The 18413-nt window shown below is 51.0% G+C and overlaps 1 protein-coding gene across 10 annotated transcripts in view; it reads left to right on the top strand.

Moving 5' to 3' along the window:
- The first annotated feature begins 13902 nt into the window (after positions 1-13902).
- The window catches only part of ULK1 (unc-51 like autophagy activating kinase 1), an 85560-nt gene continuing 81049 nt past the window's right edge, over positions 13903-18413 (top strand). For 8 of the 10 annotated variants that reach the window (XM_044440876.1, XM_044440880.1, XM_044440878.1 and 5 more), the window contains exons 1-3: positions 14270-15127; positions 16518-16610; positions 16715-16756. In XM_044440876.1, coding sequence (XP_044296811.1) covers positions 15038-15127; positions 16518-16610; positions 16715-16756 — 225 coding nt within the window. In that variant the 5' untranslated portion in view covers positions 14270-15037. The other 2 variants (XM_044440873.1, XM_044440872.1) reach the window with 2 other exon arrangements.

Raw genomic sequence — 18413 nt, 5'->3', positions numbered from 1 at the left:
CCATTAAAACTAGGTAAGAGCCATATTCATGCCGTCATGCAATAAAGTCCCAGGTGAGTCATAGGCCAAGGGTTTGACGCTGATCTCTCCTGCTTGAAAGTCTGCCAGGATCCCATGAAAGCTACGTGGAGCCTCCATGCCCAGGGGCAGTATATCTTTGCATTTCAGCTCTTGCGGAGGAAAAGTGGCTATGATGTCTGTGGATGACAGGTGCTGTAGAATGATGTCTGGAAGGCACCAGGTGGGCACGTGTGAGTTGTGTAAGAAGCAGGAGGCCTCTGTAAAAGCCGTGGGGAACCCAGGTTTTAATTTAATTTAAAGAGGGAATGCAACTCCACATGGGGGAGGGACAGGTGTTTGCATACTATTTTGATATGTTAATACGTGTGCTCCTGTGTGGATATTTACAAGAAACCCAGTATACTTTAAACAGAAGTAAATACATCCCACAGAGCAGGGAGAGTGTGGCAAGGTAAGTGGGACACCTGTCCAACCTGCTGTCCAGGTGAGACTGTCTCTGATGGGGGCAAACCGCCCTCTGGGTCTCTTCCCCACCTGCAGCCCCCAGCCTGCCTGCCTGTGCCCCCTCCCTTCACAGAAGCTGGACTGCTCTGCTCCCAGAGCCAGGCACCCGTCCACACAGCCGGCGCAGCTCGGACGCCTCCGCGATCAAGAGCAGAGTGCAGTGCGACTTCCTTCAGCTTCAGAGAGGAGTTGCAGCTATGTTTTGCACTGTCTGGTAAAAGCCACCAAACGGTGTTGACTCAGGGTGTTTGGGTAGCTGTTCTGTTTGCATGTCGGAAAGCTTGAGGTGGATGGTCCTGCTCACTTCTCACTTATAAGGGTGATCGATACAAACATTCTCCAAATGACAAGGCTTAAATGCGAGGGGCTTCCTGGTTAAAGCCTTCTTGGCAGTCATGAAACACACACACGAACCCCCTCCCCTCCTGTAGAAAGCTAGCACATCTGGGAGTCTGGCCTTGCTCTTGATGTGCTAGCTTTCTTGGTGCAGGGGTTTTTGTTTTTAAAAATGCACAGAGCCTGTTATATGAGTTTCCACCTACTAGTGATGGGATTCAGCCCTGATGCAGACTGGAACATGCAGCCACTGTCCCATTAAGCCCAGTGTTGTTTATTTAAAACATTTCTATGCCGCCCCATCGCAACAAAGCCTCGGGGCGGCTCACAACACATAAATACTAAAATTATACAATAAGTAATGCAATAAATAACACCCCCTCAGTGCATTCTCGGCTTAAAAAAAAAACCCAGTTAATAAATAATTAACAGTTAAAATAAGTTTTAAATAAAAAGGTCTTAGCCTGGCGCCGAAAAACAAATAACGATGGCGCCAGGCGGACCTCTCTGGGGAGCGCATTCCGTAAATGGGGTGCCACCGCAGAGAAAGCCCTCCTCCGGGTGCTCACCCTCCTAATCTCATTCACACAGGGTTCCCGGAGGAGGGCATCTGCTGCTGACCTCAAGGGGCGAGAGGGCATATATGGGTGCAAGCGTTCCTTTAGATACCAGGTCCCAAGCCATTTAGGGCTTTATAGGTCATCACCAACACCTTGAATTGGGCCCGCACTTCAATCGGGAGCCAGTGGAGCTGACAGAGAACTGGGGTTATATGAGAACAATGCCCAGTCCCCGTCAGCAACCTGGCAGCTCTATTCTGCACCAACTGAAGTATCCGGACCGTCTTCAAAGGTAGCCCCACGTAGAGCGCGTTACAGAAATCTAATCGGGAAGTTACCAGCGCATGTGTCACTGTCGCCAGGCAGTCATGCTCTAGGAAGGGACACAGCTGATGGATCAGCTGAAGCTGAAGGAAAGCGCTCCTCACCACCGCCATCACCTGAGCTTCCAAAGACAGCTCAGGGTCGAGGAGCACTCCTAAGCTGCGAACCCTGTCCCTCAGAGGGAGTGCAACCCCATTTAGGACAAGGCCCAAGTCCCCCATCCCAAGGTCTGATCCACCCACCAACAGGACCTCCGTCTTGTCTGGATTGAGCTTCAGTTCCTGGCCATTGGTCCACAGGGCTTTTCCCAGCAAAGACAATAAGCACTGGAAGGACTGTTGTGTTTCCTGAAAAGTTCAGGGGACACGGGACAGTCACATCTGAAGGACTGCTGTGCAGAAAGCAGAGCACACCGGCTCCCTGCCCGGGGCTGAACACCCTCGGCTCCTTTCCCTGGACCTCTCGCCTGGCTTGACTTCTGCATCATCCACTCCTGTGGTGACGCTTCCTCCCCTTCCAAGTGGCTAAAACTAAACTTCCCCCAAGGCATTCAGCCCTGGGCCTGAAAGAAGTTCTCCACCCAGGTTAGGAGAAACATCCCAAGGGCAGGAACTGCCAGAAAGTGGAAGAGTCTGCCTTGGAACTGGTGAGCTATTTTCTCTGGAGGGAGATGGCATCTTCGTTAGAGCTACTTTTGAATTGATTTATGTCTTGAATTGAATTGATTTATGCCTGCCCACAGGCTTTCTGGGCAGTTTTCAAATGTTAAAAACAAAGAAACCCAGAATCATTACTGGCACATTTCTGCACTAAGCAGCGGGTTAGATTTGATGACCCTTCTGGTTGTAAAATCTCATGATTCCTGGAGTGCCAGAGATGGACTGCAGGACATCCGACAAGCCAAGTTTGTGCTGTGTGGCTGGGCCATGTCCCCATCCCCAAAGGTTCGCCCCTGCACAGAGCACAATCGATAACTCTTGGAATCCGCCTACAGAGTACAGCTGGAAAGTTCCTGGAAAAGGCACTTAACCAAGCAAAGTCATTGCAAAGGAACCAGCTGATAAAACTGCATTGCCCTTCGGTGATGTGGGGGGAGGGAGAGCGGAGCGTCCTTCTGGAGCAGGCGGAAGGCAATGAGGCTTCATGCAAACTTTGTGGGGGCTTTTGCAGAGCAGAGAGAAGAGGCCTGACCCTTTCCTGGCAGGGGGATCAGATGCAAAGAGGGGCCCTGGAGGCCAGCTGTGCAAAAGAAACTCCACACCTGCAGAAATTCTCCTCTGCGGAGGTTAAGTTTGCAGAAAACTCCTTTGCCTTGGGAGGGCCTGTACCAGATTTCTCTAACAAGGTTAGCTCTCCCGATCTGCCGCAGTACAATTCCCACCAGGGAAAGAACACTGGTTGGGACTGATGGGAGATATAGTCCAAAACATCTGGTTGGAAGTAAGACACTTGTGCCTTTGCTCGTTGATTGGGTAGAAATGTAGAAAGCTGGTTTGTACCAAGTCAGATCCTCGGTCCATTTAGCTCTATATTGTCAGCTCAGAATTGCAGGAAGGCAGCAAGCCACAGACAACCCATGGGTTGTAGTATCTATGTTGTATCCATGTTGTATCCATGATGCATTACTGTGTCGTCTGAGTCCCGGCTACCTACCCCATCATGGATATCTGGAACGGGCTACTAAGCTGCTTGCCAAGTGGTCCTGGAAGACCACTATTGCTAGCTGCCCCCTAAGTGTCCAAGCAGCGTTTGGGGCAGCTGGCCCTGGTGTTCCCATTCCCCGTCACAATCCCAAGCCATTGTGAGCTCACTACAGCTTTTTCCACTTTAATTCCCCCCCCCCCCAAAAATCTGGCTGCCCAGGATTGCCAAACATTTTCAAAAAAATGTTCTGCCTTCTACAAATATTTGCATTCTTTTTGATTTACACACGTTTGCACAACTGCAGAAGCACGCACTCGCGCAGGTGTGGGAATGGGGAACGGCTGTCCAAGTCCATATACAGCGTCTCTAGTCCATATATAGTGTCTCTATACACACACAGTGTGAAAAATAAATCGTTTAACTTTTCTAAATCCCATTTGGAAAATGTAGCATGTGCTACTGCAGTGAGCAGCCTGGCTCACAGTTCTGCATGCTTCCCAGGAGGCAGAACTGGGGAACCAGGGCCAAAATGAGGAGCCATGAGTTGATGACACATGAGTTCCAGCTCATGCAAAAAAAAAATCTTTTTGCAATGCCCCACCCCATTTTCACATGCTGTGAAGACTCAAGTTTTCATTTGTATTTGACAGCTGTCAGAGGTAGCCCAGGAGGAGACTTTGACAGCTGTCAGAGGTAGCCAGAGGAGGAAAGAAACTTACCTGCTGCTCCTGTGGGGCAGGGTGTCCAGAGTGGATATTTGCTGGGCATGGGCAGCTGGCACCCACCTCCCAAAAAATAAAAATAAAAATGAAGGGGCTGAGGCTGGTTAAGGAAAGGAAGGCGGAAAGCCAGCGTTCATAGATGTGTAAAGAAAGAACAATCAATTTTCATGACATGGAGTGTGAAGCAAGTTCCTCAGGCACAATGACATCACGCCTATCGGGAAACATCGCTGGGTTTCCCGTGTAATTACAAGCATGGATGTCCTCCTTTGTCATGCTAAGTGACATTGCCTCTAATTACCCACTTTTACTAACAGGTCAGGCAACCCAGCAAATGCCAAGCCCATGAAAAGCAAAGGCAGGACAGGGGAGAGCCTGCCAAAGCCCGAGGCACCGTGGATCAGCACCCCTGTCGCCAGCAGTGACTCAGAAGCCATGCCACCTTGATGGGCTTCTCTCCCGGCCTGACACACGCACGGTATCAGCACAGAGAAGGCAACCGCCGTGCTTTAAGAAGCAGGCCTAGCGCCTCTGTCCATTGAGGCGACTGTGCTGACAGTGGCAGAAATGCTGCCTTGTAGTAGTCTTTCCAAGCTGGACTACAACTCCCATACTGGCTGATGCTGATGGGGGTTGTGGCCCAAAACTTTGGAGGGAAGCCAGGGGCATGACCTCCGTGACAGGCAGGCTGGGAAGGCAGGGAAGGCTCTCTCTCGGATGTCCCAGTTACTTGCAGGTACAGTTATAAGCTGGGCGCTATCCAAAGCACTTTTCTTCCTTGGGCAGGGTGTGGGTGCGTGTGCACCCGTCCTTTAACATTCATCACACTGCTGGCCAGCACAGGACGCCCAATAAATCCTCGAGATCAAGGGCACCGCATGGTAGTGCTCAATCCATACTCCTAATTACATAATGCAGTCCACAGGCCCTGAGTCAAGTTCGAACTTTTCCTGGCTCATCACCAAAGTCAAGGATACTGAACATTCTGTGTCACTTCTAGAACCACAACCTTGTGATCCGTCATCTGCACAGCGACTGGCTTTAATTTAATTTAATTTAATTTAATTTAATTTAATTTAATTATTATTATTATTTTTTAAAGTCTTCTTGGTGAATCTGGCAGATGAGTCATATTCATACATCTGAAAGAAGCTGACTCAGGGAAAGAAACTGGGCGAGTTGCACCTGTCCTGTGAGCTTGGGACTGTCAGGGCGTGTTAACTCATCTGTTTTCTGCATGGCTCCCAGCAACACCCTTGCGCGCGCACACGCTCCCCGCATTAAAAAAAATGTCCAGGCTAAACTGAGCAGGGACCTGGCCCAGCAACAGTTTGCAAGCTAGGAAGCCAGGCGGTCGGTTTCTCCAGCATACGCTCAGCAACCATTGTCAGCTGAGAATTCCTGGAATCTGGCAAATATCGCACAAGTCCATCCCTGGGATACTCCTTTGGGATAGCTTGCCTTTTGGAATATTCTGAGAAAGGGATTGCTTTTGCAGATTTGATGCTGCAAACAATTGGGCTGGGATGCAGTTACGGCTGGATGGATCCTGGGACCAAAGTCCCAGAACGCACAACCCAGGCGAGCCCAAATCCCTGCCCAGAGAGGATTTGGGCAGGGAGAGGCTCAGCACCAATCCCTGGCCCAGCGTGGTCGTTCTGTGGCCCACAGGGCCTTGGCGCTGGGCACCACCACCACCTTCCTTGTTTTTACAACATTTTAGAGTCTGGGTGGCCGGCTGGGCAGGCACAGATTACAGAAGCCTCCTTGAATCCATTTCCTTCTTTCAAAACGCATCACCCCTTCAACCGCAGGACGGTGTCCCTTTCCAGCTAAATGTGTTTTGCAACAAGGAAGGAGAAACCAAACGTTTGCTGTAATCAGGATGGTGCCTTGATGTAAGTGAAGTCAAAATGGGAAGCTGCAGATGCACCATGAATGCCTTTCCTTCTCTTTACTGGTCAGGCAAACAGAAGATACCTGTCAAAGGGATGGTGTCACAACTGCCGAAAGGGAGGCGGAAAAGGCCTCCTGAGACCATGGGCAGAGGGATCTGACCAAAGCATCTAGACGGCCACGGGATTTTTCGGAACCCAGTCACGAAAAATGCAAGAAGACCGGGCTGAGCTCCACGCCGGGACTTGGCATTCCGGGTGCCTCTCTTCTCCTTGGAAAGGATCCTGACAGCTCACATCTCCAAAGCTGCAGAAACCGTTCCTGGGAGGGGTTTGGTGGGTGGGGAGGGATGCTAGTGCCATGTTATAAGGCATCCTGGCGGTGCCTCGACCTCCTCCTTTCCTCTCTGAAGCACGGGAGGCAGGCAGCCCGAATCGGCTGCCTAGCTGGCTTGCAGGGAAGGAGAAACGGGGGGCTCCTGGCCTGGGTAGGGTACTTGAAGGCATCATCTCCTCCGTGATCCCGGCCAATCCCTTTTCCAATCTGCCTAGGTCAGTGGCCATCTTGTAGCAGCAAATGCAAATTAACCGTAGAATGGGGCAGATGGGTTTTCTATGGTTCCATGGGGGAAGCCGCTGCCTTCCAGATGTTGGTAGACCATGACTCCTAAAGGCCAGGTTCCTGCGGTGGGGGCGAGCCGGCCCTTGGCTCAAGCACGGCTCCCCCGCCCCTGCTCTAGGGGCGGGCAGGGACCCCCCGGGCTGTGTGCTTTGGCGAGGGCCGGCCTGCCAGCCCCCAGCCATCGGCAGTCACTGGGTGGCGTGCCAGAAACTGGTCAGCAGGACAGGAAGTCTCTCAGTCCTTCCCTGCCTGCTGCCGTCCGGATGTGCTCCCGCATCCCGGCTGGGAATGTTTCAACCAACATGACCAGGCTGAGGAAGGCCAGTCGAGAGTTAGAGCGGAGGCTAAACGTGTTCCCAGTCTCTCCGCAGTGTCTGCGGACACTCTCGCGGTGCCTCTTAGTGTCCCGATTTTGAGCGGAGCTGAAAAGGCGGCGCGTCAAGCCGTTGACCTTGAGGCCCGCAATGCAGCCAGCTGTCACTTTCCTCCCTTCCAGGGGCTCTGCGTCTGCGTGTCCTCAGCTCTCCTGGCAGGCCAAGGGGCGCCACACCGGCAACATTCAAGCCGGGCTTATCCGCTTAGCGCATCTGTCCAACGGATCTGGACATTTACTTTGTTAAAACAACCCAGCCTGAGCACATCTTGGGCAAGCCGGAGACCAAAGAGGTGGTGGTGGCCGCTAAGAAAAACATGGCATTGAAATGCTGGCAAATCGGCTGAGTTTTTCCTTGGGTGGGTGCAGGGAGACGCGTCTCAAACCTCGACTGGAAAAGAAGCATGTTTTCATTTTTGATGGAAGAGTGGAGGGTGTTTGGACGAAGGATGGCGGCCGAGGTGTCCCAGCTATTCTGGAAACCTTAGCGAGAAACCGTACCATTCCGTGGCATCTACAAGCACAAATCATTCCTGTTCTGTTTTTGCAACCCAAACCGTATCTCAGAAGCAGAGGCAGCAGAACCACAGGCCAAATCCATCGCTTCAAGGATTCCCATGTATCCCCCGCCCTGTCTCCCAGCCACCAATTCTTTGGTAGTTCCCCAGCTTTGTATGGTTTTCCCCTACCCTGGAAGGTTGGGACGCCTCGCTGCTGGCCACACCAGCTTGAAGCACCCATGTTTTTGCCCCACCTTTTAAGACTGAGCCCCCCCCCCCTTGCCTTCAGCCCTGCTCCCCACTGGCATGCATCCGCCCTCCCTGCCTGCAGCTTCTCCAAAATGAACCTCATCCATGGGCTGAAAGAGGGTCACCTCCTCTGGTTTAGAAGGACCCCCAGAGAGCCTCAGTGCTTAGGGGCAGGTCGGTCCGCTGTAATGTTTCTCAGCATCAGAGTGATCTGCATCCCTGGCTGCAAATCTCCATTACCAGAGAGGGAAACACACAGGTGGCTTAACACTGGAAGAGAAGGTGACGCACCTCAAGGCCAGGTCGGGGGACTCTGAAGCGCCTCTGCCACTCCCCCTGGCCTGCATGGCAGGTCTGGGATTCTCTGGGTCTGCAGGTGTCCCAGCTGGGCTGTGACCTGTCGGGATCCATCCCAGTGCATAGAACTGGCATCTGTCTGCCCGCCAGCCAGTCGCTGTGAACCAGAAAAATTCTTTTCGAACTTTCGCTTCCAGCTGGGCTTTCCATGACTGCCCATTCCTTGTCGTCTCTGGCTCTGGTGGTCCCCAGATATCTGTTGACATGTGTCCTCAGCCAGGCTAAACAGCGGCTTAGCCAAGTTTTGCATATTCAGCTGCTGCTTCCTTTGAAAATTGGCAGCTCTTCCAGGGCTCGAGCCGAACGCGGGCCTTGCACGGTGGCTGGTGCTGGCAGCATCGCGCTGCAGGAGAAGGGCGGCGGATCCCGGCCGAAGCTGGGCTGCAGAACGAGGCAGCTGAGCCCGCATCACTTCTCAAGCGTTGCCTTACAGAAATGGGTCAGCTGCAAAATTAGGGCAGTCACTTCTGCATGAGCCAAAAAGATGGAATGCGAGGCGAAAAGGGGCGCATAATGTTTGCAGGTGTTACTCAACGTGTGCAAATGCATTTTTGAAATAATAATTTTAACGCATACACACACCTGACAACTCAGCTCAGAAGGTAAGACCGTGGCCCATGTGCCACCTCAGTCTGCAGCTAGCTGGGGTCACCGTTGCACCGTCCCTGCTGCTCTTCTTTCTGAGGGGTCTTTCCTTTAAACGGGGCAGGGACCAGCCAGCCTTTCAATGAGTGGGTGCCTTTAAACAGTGACTTCCATGTCAGAGCTGATCCCTTCTTAAAATGAGCTGACTGGTTTCAGCTGCAGGCAGGAGGGTTTTTTTTTTTTCTTTTCCATATATTCTTCCTGTGCAGACGGAGAAGTTTCCTTCTTGACTCTGGCCGGCTTTGGAGGTTTGTCCCATCTTGGAAAGGGGCTTGGGGCGCTATAAAGCAAAGGAATAGGGTTTCTTCTTTTGGGGGGAATGGTTGTTAGTCTTCATGTGTGAGCCTAGAATCCAATACTTTATTCTGATGGAAGGACTTTACCTGCTGAGGAAAGGCTAGGCAGAGTTTTATTATGAGTTGAAAGGTTTTATCTGGTTGTTAAGGTAGCTTGTGTTTATGGAGGCATTTCTGGCTGCAGGCCTTCTTCCATTTTTTACACCTTTCTGTCCTTGAGTTCTCTTTCCTGACTATAAATAAGACTTGCCTCAAGCTTGTCTGGGTTTTGTTCCTAGGACTAAGTGCCAAGCCTTCCACATTTCTCTTATTTGGAGTTTTGGCACGGGACCGAAAGAGAGTATCTGTTTTGCTCCCTTATCTCTGGGTCTCAAAGACATCCAGGAAGGTTCAAGTAGCCCTTGGCTTGGTTGGGTGGGTGTGTGAGGAGGGGGCACCCCACTGGGTGGGTTGTTTCCCTGCTGGCCACAGTGTGGGAAAGAGGGTCCTGCCCTCCAGCCACCCTCTGCTTTTCCAGAAAGTTGCTGTAAAGTCAGGCTGTTGCCTCAGGTGGTGGCACATCATGTGTATGTATGTGCACACGCACACTGTGTCATGCAACACAACTCCTGAGATGGCCTCCTTCCCTCAGGTGTGGTGGAAGAGGCTGTCCACCTGCCAGTGATGAAGAAGAATTCAAGCCAGCTTTTGTCCATAGAACGGGAAGGGATGCGAACTTGTTCAGCTCCATCCTCCCTGGGAAGGGTAAGGGGACAGTGTCCTCCAGAGGCACCCTCCGATTAGATGTCCAGCCATCAGGAGTCCACTTAGCATGACAAAGGAGGACATTAGAAGGCTGCCTCAAGCTATAGTCTGGCAGGGGAAGAGTCGGCCAACAGCCATGGACCTGTGGCAAGGTGTGAGGCCCCACCACAGGTATGTTCCCAGCGGAATTCTGCCCAGGGTCATGGTGCGTGCGCCTTGGAATGCCACAAGAGCATCTCCCCTGGTATGTCACTCATTACATCACTAGTGGCCTTATATAACTCTGTAACAAGTTGGCACAAGCACAATCAACCTCCTGCTCACTAAGTCATGATACATCCAATGTGCTTGGAGCAAGGGATGAGTCTCCTTTATACCAGGAGGCTGTTTCATTCAGAGACATCTATAATCCGGAAAATACTCTAGATCTTCTGGAGCAGTGATTCTCCAGGCTGTGGGTAGCTGAGATATGTGCATACCTGCCCCTGCCATCCCAGGCACGCTAGGAAGTAAGCCCTGATGAACTCCATGGGACTGACTTCTGCATAGAGACACTTGGGGAGCCATGGAAAGATTAACGGGACCAGACAGTTGGAGTGGACTTTGAGGGTCCCCTTGTCCAAACACCTGCTCAGTGCGGGATGCTCTTACAGCATCCTTGCCCACGGGCCAGTGTCCCCCCCGCCCCGAAATGAGGGAGGCGACCCTCCCACTCATGGAAAAGCATGTCCTACAGCACCCTCTCCCCAGGGATGTGCATGCAGCAGTGTCGTCTTCCTCTCGTTATCCCTCTCCGCCGCCGCTTCCTCGGCCGTGTCTAGCTTTCAACTGTAAGTTCTCTGGGACGGGGCCCAATTAAAATCATTATTACAGAGACAACAGCAGCTCTTTGGCTGCTTCTCCTCCTTGTTCATAATCCCCTATTTATTTGCTTGCTTTTGTTCTAAACCACCCAATAGCTGAAGCTATCTGGGTGGTATACATATAATTTCCCAGTAACCAATTAAAAATACAGAGAAAATAAACAACATAAAGAAAATCATGATCCAGCAAAATGGGCCCAGAGGACTATAGCTAAATCTTCCTTGTTCATAAGCAATAATATTAATAACTGCAAACAAAGTGTAGTTATTGAATCCGGTTTAAGTTGGGCTGATAGCCTATGTCCTAACATTTCCCATCCAGGAGCCTTCTGGATGTTTTGGACTATAGCACCCAGCATCCATGGTCACAGGCTATGCTTGCAAGGACTGATGGGCATCAGGAGGACAGCAGGTAAGAAATGCCAGCGAAGCCCAGTTTCCTGGGAGTAACTCTTGTTGAACGCAATGGCACTTGCTTCTGAGGTGGCCTGCACAGGACTGTGCAGCCCGTCACACTGCAAGCGTAACATGGATAACTGGGTATTGTCTGATTAGATTAATGAAGCAACAGATCATGTGCAGCATGCTTAGTGAATGACTTCTTGGGGAGGCCTCGATTGCCTGAACTAGGAGCTTGCCCATAATCCATTGGCCAGCATCTCTCTGAAGCCACATTGTAAGGACGATGGATTGTGAATGCGCAGCAGCCCCGCTGTCTCTCCATTTGGCACATAAATGTGTCCTGCAAAACATGTACAGAAACAACCCTTGCGGCAGATTTTAATCCACTTTGGCATAAGAGAGTAGGAAACAATTGTCCTAGGAAACCATCATTCCCCATTCCGTTCTGCAAGCCCCGCACTTGTGGGGTTGAAAGAAAGGGAAGGGCAGGAGTCCCGCAACATGATGTGGGAAGAAACATAAACAGCCCACCATAAACCCTATTGCTCAGGCTTTTCTAGCACAGGGCTCTTGGTCTCCCGGGAGTCATGGTTACATTCTGGCAGGAACAATCTGATTCATCAGGTCACTGTGGCCTGTTCCTTGCACGGGGATGTTGGGTTCCCTCCTGTTTCTCATCTTCCTGGGATCGCAGCTGTAGAAGCTGAGGGCAAGCCTCAGAGAGATGGCTCCGGGCCAGATGTGTTCTCCAAGGTATTCTTCTCAGCCTCACTGTTTTGCATGGGAGACTCGTGAATGCGTCAAAGCGGGATGGTTCAACTCTCCTATGCTGCAGCCTTTGGGACCCGGCGCCCTCCAGATCTTTCGGACCACAGCTCCCACTTTGCTGGCGATTGGCCCTGCTGGCGAGGACTGGATGATAGGAGCTGAAATTCCAAACCTCTGGCAGGCATAGCATTAGGGAAAGCTGGCTATTCTATTCTATTCCTATTTCCTACTTTTGACAAAGTCCGTGCTCATGTCTTGCTGCGGAATTTTATTGGGACAGGAAAGCGTTCCTGTTCTTGATTGTGCTAGAGATGTTGTGGTCGAAGTGCTGGACTTGGGACCCCAGAGACTGGGGTTCTCGGCTCCAGTCAGGCATGCTGCTCACTGGGGGGCTTTGGGATTGTCAGTGCCTCTCAGCCTAGCCTACCTCACAGGGTTGTTGTGAGATAATATGAAGAGGAGGACTGTGTGAGCCACCTTGCATTCCTTGCAGGAAAAAGGGTGGAATAAAACTATAACACAATATAATTAAAACCATTATGAATGAATGAAAATACTGACAATGGAGTGGAATCTGGACATAGGATGCAATTCTATGCAGGTTTTGATGGGATAAAAGACCTCTTTTCTGTCTAAACCTACACAGAATTATATCTCTGGTCATACTCTGAGTAGACCAGCTGAAATCCATGGGACTTGGAATCTATTTTGCATTGGATCGCGACATCCTAGCTCAACAGCAAAGGATGATGGGCACTGAAGGCCAACATCCCAGTCCAATGGTGGTGCAAAATTCAAATTATGGCACACACGCATTCAATTCCAGAATTCACTGTTGAGCGATCTAGTGATGGGCACAACCAGGGTGGCTTTAAAGAGGGATTAGGCCAAGTCTTGATGGCTATGGCTGGCCTCCACTAGCAGAAGCAGGTTGCTGGGGCACATCGGCATGACGGTGACTCATATCCTGCTTGGCAGGTTCCCACAGGCAGCTGACCGTGCATGGCGTGAACAGAATGTTGGACTGGGTTCCAGGCACTTAACCTCTGCAGGGAGAGAGCTGCCCACCCTGCCTCCCTTTAAAATACCACCCCTCACTTCTGGGGGCCAGGGGGCACTTCCTACCATCCAAGCTTTCAGTTGTGAAGCACCGAACTTGCCTTCCCTCCCACATGCTTTAAAACTGTTTTGGGATTGCAGTTTATAAGAACGTAAAAGCCCTGCTGGATCAGGCTCAGGTCCATCCTGCCCAGCGCCCCCCACCAAGGTGGGAAAGCGGCTGGCCGCTGGATCCCTCCAGCAGGACGCGCAAGACCTGCTCCTGGCCAGCAAGGCCGGCAGCCACGCACAGGCCTCCTTCCTCATGGATCTGTCCAACGGCCTTTCAAAGCCATCCAGACTGGCAGCCATCACCACTTCCCGTGCAGGGAATTCCGCAGTTTAATTATATTTTAAAGGAAAAAGAAAAGTCCTTCCTTTCACCTGTCCTAAACCTCCCACCTGTCGCTTCATGGGATCACTTACTCCTGACTTGCTCCACATGACAGAGGGGCTTCAATCAGTGCGCCATGTCTCCCCTTCCTCGCCCCTTTCCCTAAGCTGAACAGCCGTTGTCCCCAGGCGGGCTGGCCCAGGCCCCCGATCATTTTCACGGCCGCCCTCCGTCCTCTCCAGGCCCAACGGTGCCCTTCCAGGTGAGGGGACCAGAACTGAGCACGACACGCTCAGTTAGAACACGGGCAAGACTTTTCCAAGCCTGACCCAGAATGGCACCCGCAGGGCCCGGCCAGGCCTGGGCAGCTTCGCCTCGAAGCCATCCTTCCAGCATCATCCGCTGCCTTCTGCCCTTGACGGTGCCCAGGACGAGGGGCGGCCCTGTCCCTTCCCCGGGGGGGCCAGTTGGGGGCCCCCTGCTCCCGCGACGCCGGGGACGGCTGGCGCCACGGCCGGCGGCTGCCCGTGCGCCTGACTCACGCGCCTCGCTGCGCCTTTAAATGCGGCCCGGGCGCATCCCTCCCCCTTGCTTGGGGTGGCTCGCTGGCGAGCGCTGTCCATAGAGGCTCCGGCGGCCTCTGCTCGGAACGGCGCCTGCGCTCCCGGCGCAAGAGAGAGAGAGAGAGAGAGAGAGAGAGAGAGAGAGAAAGTGCGGGGACGCACGCCCCGCGCCTGCTGTGCGTGCGCGCCGGAGCGCTCGGGCGCCTCGCCGGTCTTTTGTCTGGAGCCAGCGCGGCAGCGCCGCGGCTCCCCTGCGGATCTCCCCCGGGCCGGCGCCGCGGAGGCTTTCGGTGGACCCATTTTTTGGCCACGGACAATAGAGGGGACGCTGCCCCGCCGCCGCCCCGACGAATTCTCGCTAGGGGCCCTCCGCATCTGGGCAGCTGTTCCCACCGAGGGGGAGCGGAAAACAACAACTCTTAAGGTGGACTTGCTCTTAAGGTGGCTGCTGGTCTCTTGGTTCCCCCCCCCCCCCGAACTGATGTGCTTTTTTTAAGGTGGCCTCCTGTTTTTGTAAACTGGGTTGTGTGTGTGTGTTTAAGGTGGACTCTTTTTTTTAAGGTGGATTTTGCCGTCAAGGTCGGGCCTGCGCTGGAGGGCCGGTGCGCGGCTTGCATCAGCCGGTGTGTTAAGGTTGGGATCTCTCCTTTTTTTGGAATCGGCTCAAGCCGCTTAACAGGACGATCCGTCAGCCTCGCCGAGGCGAGCTCTGCGCCTTGTTGGGCTATTCGCACCGGCTTTAATTCGGGCTCTTCCTAACCCCACCTTCGAGGAAGGAAAAGAGCACCCTCCCTTCTCCTGGCCCAAAATAATCCTCGTCATGGGAAAAGTTCGGTAGCCGGGCTCGAACTCGCTTCGTTTCTCCCTTCCCCCCCTCGTAACAATGACTAAATCCCGGCCTTTTTTCAGAAAAAGACCGCCGATGGCCGAAGCAGAGGTGGGAGTTCAAAGCCAGCAACTTAGCTGTCGAGAGCTGGACAGGAGAGAAGCGTTACTTTTTCAAGTTTCTAGTTCTTCTTGATCCTGAAGGAGGGGGCGGGGGAGTCTCTTTTATAAAGTTTTTTTTCCCTAAAGAGAGAGAGAGAGAGGGAGGGTGTTTTGGAGGCCTTCGATTTCCTACCTCTCAGTCTCTCTCCTTTCAACTATACATATATATTTTTGTTGTTAATATCAAGTTTCTTCTCGCATTCATACTGGAGAGTCCAAGGAAGAAAGGCATGGAAACAGTTGGAAAATTTGAGTTCAGCAGGAAGGATTTGATCGGACACGGGGCTTTTGCGGTCGTCTTCAAAGGGAGACACAAAGAGGTAAGCATTTCGGTTTTCACCTTTGTTTGTTTATTTAGTGTTGGGGTTTCTCCTTTGTACTAGTATATGGGTGGTAATTTGGTATTGTGCACGAAAATAGATTGTTTTTATAGCATAATATATACATATAAAACCCTTTCCCCCTGAGTATTGGAAACCAGCTTCTAAAAATATTTACATTAAAGAAATGAAGATACTTTTGTTCACCGCTAGAGCAAAACAATAACACAAAGCTGATTCTCGGGGAAACCTTATGTCTCTTTCCACCAGCCACATATTATAGTCACCAAGAGGACTGTTTTTCTGAGTAAATAAGGTCTGAGTAAGGCTAATTCTAAAGTGTTGCACTCAGAAGTAACAAGATATGTGTCTACTCAAAACTAAGGCCCATTGAATTCAGTGGGGCTTACTCACAGGTAGGCCTGTGTAGGATTGCAGTCCAAGTCACACTAGCTCCAAAAGAACGCTGGTTTTCACGAAATATGTTTAGGGGTCGAAATGCCAGTATCTCCGTGTTGTTCTCTCCTCTTTTCAAAGTAACTTTTTGGAGATTGCATCTGCCTTGGGCTGATGCAAGTATCTGTAATCGGCTGCAGAGAAGTAGGGACTTTGGAGAAGGAACCGGCCTTATCGTGGTGCTTGGTAACATTCAAAGCGGCCACAAGCTGGTAAAAAGCACTGCAGCACTGGAAGAACTAAATATTCTGGGTTGTGCTGCAGCTGTTTATCTAAGCACTTGCTTGGTCACCAAGGGTGACCGAACATCCCACGCAGGTGAGCTTACCCAGCAAATGGCTGGAGGAGCAGCTCCTCTGCTCCCAGCAGGGCAATGCAGTGGAGTGCTGCTGGGTATTCTGCTTTCTGTTGTCATTAGTTTGCAGCGTTTTCTGGACTGCTTTACAAGGAAGTTGTGCTCGACCTCCCCTTAATATAAGAAGAGCTGTATTGGCATGTCTGGCTTCTTATCTTTTCAGATTAGCTCATGTCTCCCAAGTGGCCTTGCATTGTTCTAGGATGCCTTTTTCACCGCTTGTGATTTAAATAAAAGAAACTCAGCCATTTGTGGGTTTTAAGCAGGGAGGAATCACCCATAAAACTGGAAATAAGTTTGGATCCATTCTGTGCTTCAGTGAAAGGTTAATGGAGAGCAGAAAGGTTCAGAGAAAGTAGTCCTTTCCTCTTGGTGGTGGCAAATGCTAATTTGAGTGAAAGGCAAGTCCAAACATGTCCTTGGCATGGACTGGGACAGTGAACCAGTGTTTTCCAACCAGCTCTCTTGTGATTCCAGAATTTGGAGTTTTTTAAAACAGTTTTGCATGTTGGTCTATTAAATAAAATGCGGCTTTGCCCTGCTCTCTTAAAACTCTGCATCTACATTTTTAACTTTCAGAAACCTGATGTGGAAGTTGCAATAAAATGCATTAACAAGAAAAACTTGGCAAAATCCCAGACTCTCTTGGGGAAAGAAATCAAGATACTGAAGGTAAAGATGACCACAGCCCCGAAACAAAACCCGCACATTATTTCTCTGTTGCAACATGTCAACTTAAGCCAATTGGTTATAAATCTCTCTCTCTCTCCTCCTAGGAACTGAAACATGAAAACATAGTTGCCTTGTATGACTTCCAGGTATTGCTTTACACTTACATAAAAAGAATTACTGGGAAGAGGATGAGAGCAAGACATGGGATGCTTAGATGGCCAAGGGAGTGGTCTGGAGAGAGTGTGTATTTCAGGAATAGTTTGCACGCTTTCTGAAGCTTCACCCACACTGATCTGTGTAGAATCTGTGTTGGTGCCGGCCTGCCTTTCCCAACCTGGTATGCTCTGGATGTGTTGGGCTCCAGTTTCCATGTTCCCCAGCTTACTTGGCCAGTGGCTGGAGAAAATGAGAGTTGTGGTCCACCAGAGCTGGAAGGCCAATGTGGAAAGGGCTGTTCTACTTGGACTGGGCAGAAAACAGATTTGCCTTCCTGATCTGTGGCCATGCTAGCAGGGGCTTCTGGGAGTTGAAGTTCAAAACACCTGGAGAGCTGTTTGTAGGCCAGATGGAGCAGTTTGAATGCTGTTGTAAAATGTGGGGGTGAGTGAAGGTGATGAAATTGAGTGCATGCCAGTAGGCATGTGCAATACAAGGTTGTGTGTTGTGATTGCATCTGGCTTTGAGGGCATCTGGTTTGTCACTGTGGGAACAGAAAACAGGACAAGTCTTGCCTTTAGTCTGATCCGTGGCAGCCCTTCTTGCTTTCTTAGGGCAGCCCTTCGCTTTTACACTCTTGTTTTAGGTATGCAGTTATACTGTACGTGTGTTTCACTTTGCATTTATATCCAAATGTGGATTAGAAGAATCTGGCAAGCACTGGATCCCTTCAGCCTGTGCTTTGCTCTGCTGCTTAAGTGGACTGGTTTAAATCTGTCTGTCCTTGTGGGTCCTTCTCTCAGTGCACCTTTAAACATGCACTGTTTTCTCCTTTGTGCTTTCCTTGTTCCTGAAATAATTCCTTTGATTTCTAGAAAAAAATATCTGGACGCTCCAGCCAGATTTCCCTATTAAAGCAATGTGTCTGAAAAATGTTTCTTTGCTATTAAAGGGACTCTTTGGCCCGTTGTGGTTTGCATGACAATATCATGGCTAGAATGGGGCAGATCAAGGTGCTCGCCTCCACTCTGCGCCCAGAATCAAATCCTATTTTGAATTAGATCACAGGGCTCGTTTCCACGGTGCAGCCCCCTCCTCCTCTTGGGATTACCAGCCTCGAACAGTTCCGCCTCTCCACCCCTCATCTGAGGTTTGTTGTCCTGTCTGGTGTCACGCAGTCTCCTTGTTTGTTGACATTCCAGCTATCTTCTGGGATTGGCTGAGCCAGGACTTTGCATCACTGGGTGCAACTCAATTCCTCAGTATGTTCAGTGCAGGCTGCACGCAGTGCCTTCTGGGAACTGTAGTTTCCAACACTCAGTTTTTCTTTGCTTTGCTTCGGCATGAGGACTTGCCTTCCCGGCATGCCCCGCAAAATAAGGGCTGGATGTTGCAGTGGGGGAGGTTAGGCTGGGTCAAAGAATCAGGAAGCGAATTGGTGTTGCGCAGTTTAAGCCCCCCTCCCACCCTTTTTAAAAAAAGCAGATGGGCATATTTTTCAGGCACTCCCCCCTCCCAGAAATGTGGTGCATCTTCTTTTGCAGTCATGAATACATCTTCGAATGACTGTTCTTGGATATAGTATCCCTTTGTTAGTTTGTCTTTTCTTGGTGCTGCAACAGAAAACACAGTTGTCAGCTTGTTTCT

This window comes from Varanus komodoensis, unplaced genomic scaffold (genome assembly GCF_004798865.1).
Source record: "Varanus komodoensis strain SLA01 unplaced genomic scaffold, ASM479886v1 scaffold38, whole genome shotgun sequence".
NCBI classification, from domain to species: Eukaryota; Metazoa; Chordata; class Lepidosauria; order Squamata; family Varanidae; genus Varanus; species Varanus komodoensis.
Note: the sequence above shows the minus strand (reverse complement) of the source record. Positions and strands in the feature narration are given on the sequence as shown.